General features: G+C 47.5%; 1 protein-coding gene across 3 annotated transcripts in view; it reads left to right on the forward strand.

The window, feature by feature from the left end:
* Nucleotides 1–9556, forward strand: part of IL13RA2 (interleukin 13 receptor subunit alpha 2) — a 32801-nt gene extending 23245 nt beyond the window's left edge. For 2 of the 3 annotated variants that reach the window (XM_073358584.1, XM_073358585.1), the window contains 4 exons: nt 880–1031; nt 2810–2954; nt 5228–5330; nt 6308–9556. In XM_073358584.1, the coding sequence (XP_073214685.1) occupies nt 880–1031; nt 2810–2954; nt 5228–5330; nt 6308–6356 (449 nt within the window). In that variant the 3' untranslated portion in view covers nt 6357–9556. The remainder of the gene's footprint in view (nt 1–879; nt 1032–2809; nt 2955–5227; nt 5331–6307) is intronic. The other variant, XM_073358586.1, reaches the window with a different exon arrangement.
* The last annotated feature ends 214 nt before the right edge of the window (nt 9557–9770 follow it).

Consider the following 9770-nt stretch of genomic DNA (forward strand, 5'->3'; position numbering starts at 1 on the left):
GCAGTACCACCACCTGGAGAGAGGCTCCCATGGACTGGTTCAGACTCGATTCTCCAGGGACCAACAGACAAAGAAAGGACTTAGGTTAAATAGCCTGACTCCTGTCCTTCGTTCTGATCCTGCAAATGGACAGGTTCCAATCTTCGCTGGGAAGAGTTGGAAGGTCTCGGCCCCATCTGTGTTCTTGTTCTGAGCCTGGTAACTGCAGGGAAACCTCCCAGGGGTGGAGTTGAAGGGCTGCTCACCAGCCAGACCTCTTGTTGGCGTTGACATCTGGCACCTGTAGGTTCTTTTATTGTTTTTTCTGTAATGCTTTTATTTTAGGAATATGTGCTTGCTTAGAAAGAGCTGGGTGGTAATTTAACCATGGCAGTTCCACTGTTCCTTGTCTCTGAGGAGGAAAGTAAAGCAGTCCTGATGTTGCTGGGGAATTCACAGTGTAGGCAGGGAGCTTGGCAGCCTGAAAATACCCTGGTCAGGAGGGAGAGAGACACATGTCTCCACCCAAGAGAGCTGGAAACCTAAATACGGGTGCCCTGGCTGGACCACGGAGGGGAATACAGGTCCAGTTGCCCTGAATTGTGCTGCTGACCAATGCCATTTCAACTACAATAACATCTCCAAATACTTGCCAGGCATGAAAGAGCTTTAAGTACCAAACCCCATGTTTCAGGGGAAGAATCTAATTCACACTGACATTCAGAACTAAGTATAATGGCCCACGTCTGTCTTCAGCGCAGCCCACATCCACACAGCTGGTTGTCGGGATGACAGTGGACAGTGAGTACCGTCTCAGGGGAAGCCGCCGAAGTTCAACTAGTGCTGAGAGTAACAACGGTTCCCCAGTAGAAGGTCTGATCTTGTCTCTCTCCTTTTCAGTCAAACCTTCTCCGCCTGAGAAGCTGTCGGTTTCCATTTCTGCCTCTGAGGAAGTTCACGTGGAGTGGAGCCCTCCTGCGGGGGGTACCCCCCCACACTGCCTGGACTACGAGGTGCAGCTGACAGAACGGGATGGTGATGATCCCTGGGCGGTATGCGACGCACGGGGTTGTTGATAACCAGCTTTCTTACAAAGGGCTCTCGTTTATGATGAGCAAGAAGATTGCTCATCATGAAGCCTGTTCCATCTCCTTGCCATCAGGATGGGATGGGAGGGCTGGAAACTGAAGCAGGGAAGGAACAGCCCTAAACTGAATGGTGGGGAGGCTCATTAGCTGCCAGCAGTTTGTAGAAGTCCGTGAGGAGTGAGGGTTTATGGGTGCATTGGGGCAAAGTTTGACCCGCTGAAAAGAGACACTGGGCTGGAGCCTGCTCCAGACGTACGATGGTGTAACAGAGGGCAGGATATGACCTTTACAGATGGAATATAAGGTTACATATAAAAAGATCCAATCTTGTGCCTTCTGGATCGGACTGTAAGATCTGCGAGGGGCAGAGAGACGTGGCTGCCAGATTCTCCACTGTGCATGCGCATGGAGGTAAAAGCACGTCATTCCTTCCCCTGGCTGAGCTTAGTGCCCCAGGGCCCTGGCTGTCCCATAGCTTCACCTCGACTGACTAGCCCCTACACCAGTACTCGAATGGATGGGAGGCGGAGGGAACAGGCTGTCATGCCCGGCTCCCCCCCCTTCAGCGGGTGAAGGGGGAAGAGTTGCCTGCACCACACTCTTCTCAGTTCTTGAATGGGTGCAGGGATGCTATGGCAAGCGACCTCCCTGCTTGGTGCCTGACTGGGAAGCAGAGAATAGAGATAGTTATGCCAGACCCCACTTCTTATTGCCAGATCTTGGGGAGAGAAGGGAACAAAGGCTTTAAAAAGGGAACAGACATGTGTTTTGGGGAGAAGTATATTCTCACTTCTAGGGGGGACTGTACCATCAGATGTTCATTGCTTTCTGGGTGAAGCCTGGTTTTATAGCTATGGCCTCTAATTAGGATATAGGAGATCTGGGTTCGAATCTAGTGTTTCCCCAGACGTCATGTGTTACCACAAGCAAGTCGCTTTATCTCTCTGGGACTCAGTTTCCCATTTGTAAAATGGGGATAACAGTACTTCCTTTCTCCCAGCTCCTTTGGCCTGTCTGTATAGACTGGAGTCTCTTCAGGGCATGGTGCTGGCAAAAAGGGGCCCTGGCTTCTTCTGAGGCCCCAGGAGATACTTGAGCAACTTTCCAATTCAAACATCCAAAATATTAATTGTGTCAATTCCGCAGCCTGCACTCGGCAAAGCTTTCCGTGGAATCCATGGGAGTTTTGCCTGAGCAAGGACTTCAGGATTTGGCCCAATGCAAGTGTAATTTTAACTTCTTCAAAGAAGTGGTGCCAAACACAATCTAACGCTGATGTGCAGTGCCTTTCCTTGTGCCTGGTCAGTTACAATTTGGGCTCCAAAATTGCTAGAATGAATTCCTGTAATGCTACATTTACTGGCAAATTATAATACACCAGTTAGTGAACTTTATGAAGGGCTCCACAAATTAGCAAGAATAAACTATGGCCATAGATCACATGCAAGTACAATTTGTTTAGGCGGTTGGTTGGTTTGTTCGTTTTACTCTGGCTGGGTTTGTCGAAAGCCATCACTAAATGCATTTCAAATAAACAAAGTGGGGGGGATTTAATCAGCCTCCGAAGAAGCTCTCCCGTTGGCACTGTCTAGACCGGGGGTTAAGTCGGTGCAACGGCGTAGCTGGGGGCGTGGAATGACATAGTTATACTGATGTCAGTTTCTAGTGTAGATACCTGGTCTAAATCCTGTAGCACGTAACCAATCAACCTTCTTTATTCTGCATGCTCTCTTGTTTCTCAGTCTGTGTCAACTCAAGTGGAAACTGCCTTTACCTTCTCCCAGTCCAATCGAAGCCATGTCGCATGTGTCCGTGTACGAGGGAAAACAAATGTGTTCTGTGCTGACAAGGGCTTTTGGAGTGAATGGACGCGCGAGTGCTTCTACGGTAGGAGACAGCGAAAGAAACGAGTGCGGCGTGGGCCACCATTATCGGTCTGTCTTATCACAGAATCATAGAATATCAGGGTTGGAAGGGACCTCAGGAGGTCATCTAGTCCAACCCAAGTTCTCTTGAGACTGAGAACTGGAGATCTGGCCCACAGATAGTTTTGCTGCTTCAAAGCACGTTGCAGACATGGGCTATTTCACCTTCACCAAACACCTCCCCATTTTACAGACAGGAAACTGCCTCTTTCCTGTCATGCAGTGCTCTGCTGGCCGCAGAACTGAAACAGTTTTGCTGGACCGGGGCTAATTTTGCAGAGCTGACTACAGGGAGTCCGGCACCCCAGTATGCCATGCAGTCCAGTTCCATGAGAACACTTTCCAAGCCTCCATGGGGCAGGATTTGGGGACTAGGGACAGAGGACGTGCTGTGCTGTTTGATCTGCCACTATGTGGGTCTGTTGGCCATTGTTTGTTCTGAGTGCAGGACCATGCAGCCCCAGGAAGCAGTGGGCTGTGGAGAACCACATCCTGGGGGCAGGATTCCTTCCCCGCTCACCAGCTACTTGACCTTGGCGTGGATGGAGAGGGTTTAGCTGACAGAGGGGGATTTCTGGTTGCTGAAATGGGACTGGTGATTTTGGGAGGAGAGAGGTCTAGGAGCAGAGGGGCAGCATGCGGATACAATCCTCTTCCCCTGACTTGCTACAAAGCAAGGATGGTATAGGCATCCCAACAGAAAATCACTTCCAAGGCTGGGTCACAGCCATGGCATTTCTGGATCTGGTCATCCCAGGACAGCACCAGACACAAGATTAGTGAGTAAACCCACTTATAAATGGAGTGACACACCACTTCTGGGAAGCAGCATCTGGGGAAATCTTGGTTTAATTAGCTATGACAGCAGCAGTATGAATGAATGCAGGGATAGTGGAAGTACTGCAGGGTACTGAGTCTTTGGCCTGGAGGGAATATCTGACTCTGAGCTCGGAGACACTTTGTACTCACCGTGGGGTGCAGGAGCACACCCCATTCCCTGGAATATGTGTCATCCACATGCTCAGACTGTCTCTGGCTGCACGCAGTCTGTGGTGAGAACTCAATGTGCAGGTGTTTCCCAGCCCATACGGTGTGACCCTCGGGGGTGGAGGTCGTAACAGGGAACCCCCTGCGTTGTGCCCACAGGGAGAGGGGAAGAAGTCAGCAAAATCTTATTGTTGCTAGGAACCTGCCCTACCTTCTGCTGCTGCCTCGTCACTTCTTGCCTCAGAAGCAGCCCAGGTGCAGCTCAGCCCAGCTGTCAGCTCTGGGGCCTGAGGCCACAGAGAGGCTGGAGACTTCACAGCCGCTGGGAGCAGAGTGCTGGGCAGGGGAGAAGGAAACAATCCTTCAACCAGCATCCCTCACCCAAACCACCCCCATCGTGTCTTCCTATGAACTAAATCCCAGCAGCCTTTCCCACCACGAAGGATTATGAGATGAGGAGGAAGGCATGATGGGTTTTTTGGGGTGTGGGGGGTTCCACATTAATACAGTCAAACTGCACTGGGTTATCATAGGATGCAGGTGACCAATTGTATTGTTTCTGTGACCTGGCTACATGAGCGTCATGGTTACAGTGGGCCCATCTGGACTGAATTTAAAATCTGTTTCATTATGTTAGCAGCTTTTTATAATTAGGACTCAAAACAACTAAGTGCCCTGTACAGCACATATTTGGAGAGGGTTACTCTTCTGGGCAGGGCGCGGGCCAGAGAAATTTCTGTCTCCCCTCTGTCTGCCTGGGCTATTCAGGTTGTAAATGTTTTGTGGGAGGCGCTTCCTTTCCTTGGCGATTGGAAACACTAAAACAAGAATTGTGAAAACGTTAATTCCCTTTGGAAATACACATTTTCACCCCCAATTCCACTACACCACTGTAAATCTAAAATAACACCCCAGACTCTCACCAGCATGAGTGAGATCAGAATTGGGCCTGCTGGCTCGAGGGTTGTGAAAGATGTTTCCCTTTTGACATTAGTGGGTGATAAACATTTCAGTTCAGCAAAGAGTGGCAGCAGTGCACAAAATGCGGTCCACAGCGGGGCATCATGCGTCCAACCCTAAAATATTTGCAAGGATTAATGGATGTGTGCAGCGTGTTAAATCTAATGATACACTAACACGTATGATGGGAAAACGGGATTTTGTCCTTGGCTCCAGTCTCTTTGCAGTATAATGTAGTTACTACAGAACGGAGAAATTCCTTGAATGCTTTGTGGTTTGTCTTCGCAGTGTCCAGAAAAGATGAAAAGCAGCTGTTCCTCCTCATTGCAGTAGTCTTAAGTTTTCTGACCATCGTGATAATATTTATATTAGCTGCACAGCGGAAGAAAAGGTAAGCGCTAAGGCAGCTCGTCGAGCTTTTTCAGATTGTACAGTTAGAAATGAACTGAACGGAGGCATAACTGATATAATGCCAGAATCTATCGCCATTGACAGTGACTTGGGAGCAGAACTTGAGCCTTAGGCTGGCCCTGAACAATCTTAGTGTCACATGCTAGCGATGACTATTACGTTTAATATGATATACAGTCACTGTTAAGCAACGCTGTTATTGTGCATAAATGTCTAGCTCTCTTTATCACACACATTTCAAAAGAAGAGTGACCGTTTTTGTGTCGGCTTCATGATCTAAAACGTGTTAGAAAGGCCTGGACAGGACTGGGCAGGTACATCTTCCTCCTTGCCGTCTAGGTCAAGTTAAGGTGATGTAAAGTTACACTTCTGATCAGAGTCTTCTGTTACCCCAGTGTAATTCTCAACTGCTTCCATCCGTTCCCATGAAGTTACTCCCAACTTACACCAGTGGAACGAATGCCAGCATCTCTGTCCAAAGCCACGGGGGCAGATCTTCACCCCCAGGGTAAACGTGTTCAGCCTGTACTGGAACTATGTCAGTTCACACTGAGGCACTGCCCTACACCTTTTATGCCGTTATCTCTGTAACATGCATTGTTGGGTAGACACTTTCCCCTATTAGTGATTGCACAGAGGAAAGCAGGTCTGGTAAATTAATTACCCACATCCTAGTTACTTAGTTAAATGTTCTTTGGGTCAGAAGTATCCCCTAGGATCTGTGTCAGGCAAATTAACCATGAAAGCTGTGTTTAGAATCACCCTTTCTCTATGACCACATAATCTCAAAGCACGTGGATAGTCTCTTGTTTTACTGATGCAGGTGTCAATGGAGAGGAAGCGTTAGCTATAGAAATATTGTCACTCTAATAATAGATCCATTATTTGGATGTCCTGGATTTTATGCATACCTACATGTTGATATTATTTTTTGTATTTGCCTTTTATATTTTGAAGAACAAATGGAGAGAAAAATATATCCCCTACATCTCTATATTTGGAATAATTCCTGAATAAAATGATTTCCAGAGATGCCCTGTGAGAAGTCAGTGGAACTTACTGCTGCATTATACACATGTTATTGATGTCCATAATAAAGACCCAGGTCAACTTCAGGTTCCTGGCATTCTTGGCAAATGACATCCTCCAGTGGGATGCTAACCCTGCAAATGGGCTTGTTGTGCAGCTTGTGTCCAGTGGATTGCCCTTAGCATGTCATCCCAAGAACAGACATGAAACCTGAACTTCTTACGAGTCTTTTCTGCTTCCCCCCACACACTTAGTATGCTTCTGTAGTCCAACAACACGAAGGTCAGAGAAGTTTGACTGATGCTGGAATAACTTTTCATAACATAACGGGGCAAAAAAGGAGGCAGTGGAGAATGTGATGAATAATATCGACAGGTCTGCAGTGTGCGTTTATGAGAAGGAGTGGAACCACTGTTAACATGATGGAAACTGAGTGGAAGATCAAGGTTATACCCACCAGCCTAGGAAAGGTTGCTAGATGCTATTGTCCGTATTCAGGTATATTTCCCTGCTGGCTCCCTCGCTACCTTCTTTCAGTCCACTGTTAATTTTTAAACGGTGAACATTATTTAACTGCATTTATTTAATCATGTCATCTACCATGCCACAGTTATTTGTGAAAGTGGATTGGGGAGACCTTGAAACAGTTTTTTGCAGGGAATGGCTGTGCTTACAAATATGGTGAATGGCAGATGGATCATGGGAGGAACAAATCCTAAGGATACACTGTGAAGTGCTGGAAGGGGATGTCCTGCAGGACTTGGACACGGAAAATGCAGCTTTACAAAGCACCCAGAGGTTCCTAGATCTGAAAGACCCTTATGCAAAGGAATGCCCAGCAGATGAAATGTATGACCAGGTTTAAACGAAACATGTGGAGTAAAAACTGCCCAGTGCTGATAATGGACAAATCGCATTACACCAATACTCCTTGAGCTTGCTTTGCGCATATTTTCACTTTCTACAACTCTCTCAGCGAACATTATGGGAGGAGGGTTCAGAAGAAGAAGGAAACTTTCAGTGACTAGCTGATGCTTGGAAAGGTGAATTTCAAATCACCACAAACCTGAGTCCAACAGCTGCCTTCATCTGATCAGCAAATAGTAACGTCCTGTAGGCAAAGGGCTGAACCTGCAACCTCACTCATGGCATGGGAACTGTGTGCGGGATGGGGCTCAGAGAGGGAAGTGAAACTGGGGGACAAAAGATCTTTTGAGTATGGTGCATGCTTGCTTTGTAACTCCATGATTGGGCCTTTGTAACTCCGCGATTACTAACGGAGAAGGGAGCAGTCCTGGACCTGACAATGCAGCACAGAAAAGATGAACCCAGGCCCAGGGCGCAGGATGGAATCAGAAAAAACTAAATGCTGGCCCTGAGCTGAGACTCTCGGCACCAACCCACCATGTCCCTTCATGCAGAAGTGTTTGGCTCATGGATGTTTCTCAAATACACTGGCAGAGGCAGAGGCACTGGCTTTTGTTTAAAAGCTCACCGGCTCATTCATTCTTTACTCTGGTTTTCACACGGCACACATGCAGTGCAGCATACTAGAAATGTGCGTGGGACTGCCTAATGGATGGGTGCATCCGTACACGGTTACTGCATGTCAGTCAGGTGTGTGTGCAGGCAAGGGTCCTGCATAGCCAATGACTTGCACATGCAATGCACGTGTAAATTAGGTGCAGAATTGCACGTGCAAATGGGGACTGTTAAATTTTCAATAAGACATTTTGAGACCAACAAAAAACAACCAACTGCCACAACAAACAAATGTTGAGCCAGGACAACTTCCCCCTCCTTGTTTCAGGAGCATCCTGAAGGATCTTAACACAGATGATGCAGTGATTAGCTGATATACCACCTATTCTAAGGTAGCTGCAGCCCCCCCAGGACTCACTGCCTCGTCAGTGTTCACCGTTAGGAGCATTGAAAGCCTCCCGTAAATCGAATGGCTGGCATGAAAGAACAGCTGATGTAGAGCATCTGCCTGCAGGGACTGCTGCAGAGAGGCAAAGAAGCAGGTCAGCCTGGCCAGGGATGACCCAAATTAAAATGTTTTGCGCGAAGGAAAATGGCTAACACCAGCGAGAGGCTGTTGGCAAGCTGCCTGGTGCTCTGTGTGGCTGAAAGGAGGTCCATGACCGGTGGTGTCTCAGGGGACAGACTATTGTGGTTTGTGGTGTCAGCATGTAAGTATGTGGGCTGGGGCGATTAAAGAGACCCAGCGTACGTGGTTGGTAGCAGATTGCCTGCTGACTAGCCTGGGCTTCGGTGCAGGTGTCGTGTGTGCTCATGATCCCCTCCTCCCCACACCCACTGTCATTTCAGCTGGCAATAAGCCATTACGAGCCGCTCTAGTGGCTGGTTTGGTTAACCCAAAATAGCCCCCACAGCTGCTGCTATCTTAGTGCTCAGTCTTGTGAGTAATACCGCATGCTCAGATAGGGAAACAGTCCATATAGCTGTGGTTCTTGAGTGTGGCAACGTTCTCCAGTCGTAACCCAGCTGTGTCAGTGTCTGGCCGGCACGTTTTACATAGTAATAAAACATATTCATGCTGACTCATCCGGTAACTTCGTGCTGGACACGAGGATTCTTCCGAGAACTAGTGAGTAAGGCACACACGGGATTATTTAAGTCTTGGGGAGGAAAAATGTAATCAAAGCATTTGGCAACGTTTATAGTGGGCAGGAGGAAAAGCTGGGAATTACCCCAGTCACAAGAATGTTGACATGACATCCCAACACGGAAAGGTTGGAGAGGGAAGAAGAAATTAACCGAAAGCGCAGCTTGACTTCTGTGACAGTCGCAAAAGAAATTACACTAATTAAACTTAGCTGCGGTGCTGCCACCTCGGTTACCTCACTCAGGCAAGTGTTACTGCAAAGTTTATTTTTTTAAATGCTTATAAAACAGGCTAAGAAACTGTGTAACTGGGGTGAGGTGTGTTGGCTGCTTGGCCCAGTGGTCGAAGTAGCCTAACAAGACTCTGAGGCTCATTTCAAGTCCACCGCAACTGTCAGACTGGTAAATGCCAATGTTGTACCGGGGCCTGTTCATTTACCGTGGACCATATTTATTTCTGATACTTGTATTATTACTTTTTTACTCCTGTGCTGGCTTATTTCCTAAATTAATAAACTTTCTTGCCACAGAAATCAGTGGCCAAACGCCTCCAAACTTTTCTGTTATTCCAGTAGGGGGGAAAAAAGACCAGAATCAAAATAAGAATTTATTCCAAATGCACAAGTTGTTTCTTTACCCTGCTGATTAAAATATATTATTTTCAGATGTGCACTTCTACACTGAGCACCTCACAAACTGTAACAAACCCAAAGAAGGGGGAAGTCCTGTACGGTGTAGTTCTGCAGTATCCAAATTCAGAGAC

The sequence above is a fragment of the Lepidochelys kempii genome, chromosome 9 (genome assembly GCF_965140265.1).
Source record: "Lepidochelys kempii isolate rLepKem1 chromosome 9, rLepKem1.hap2, whole genome shotgun sequence".
Lineage (NCBI taxonomy): Eukaryota > Metazoa > Chordata > Testudines > Cheloniidae > Lepidochelys > Lepidochelys kempii.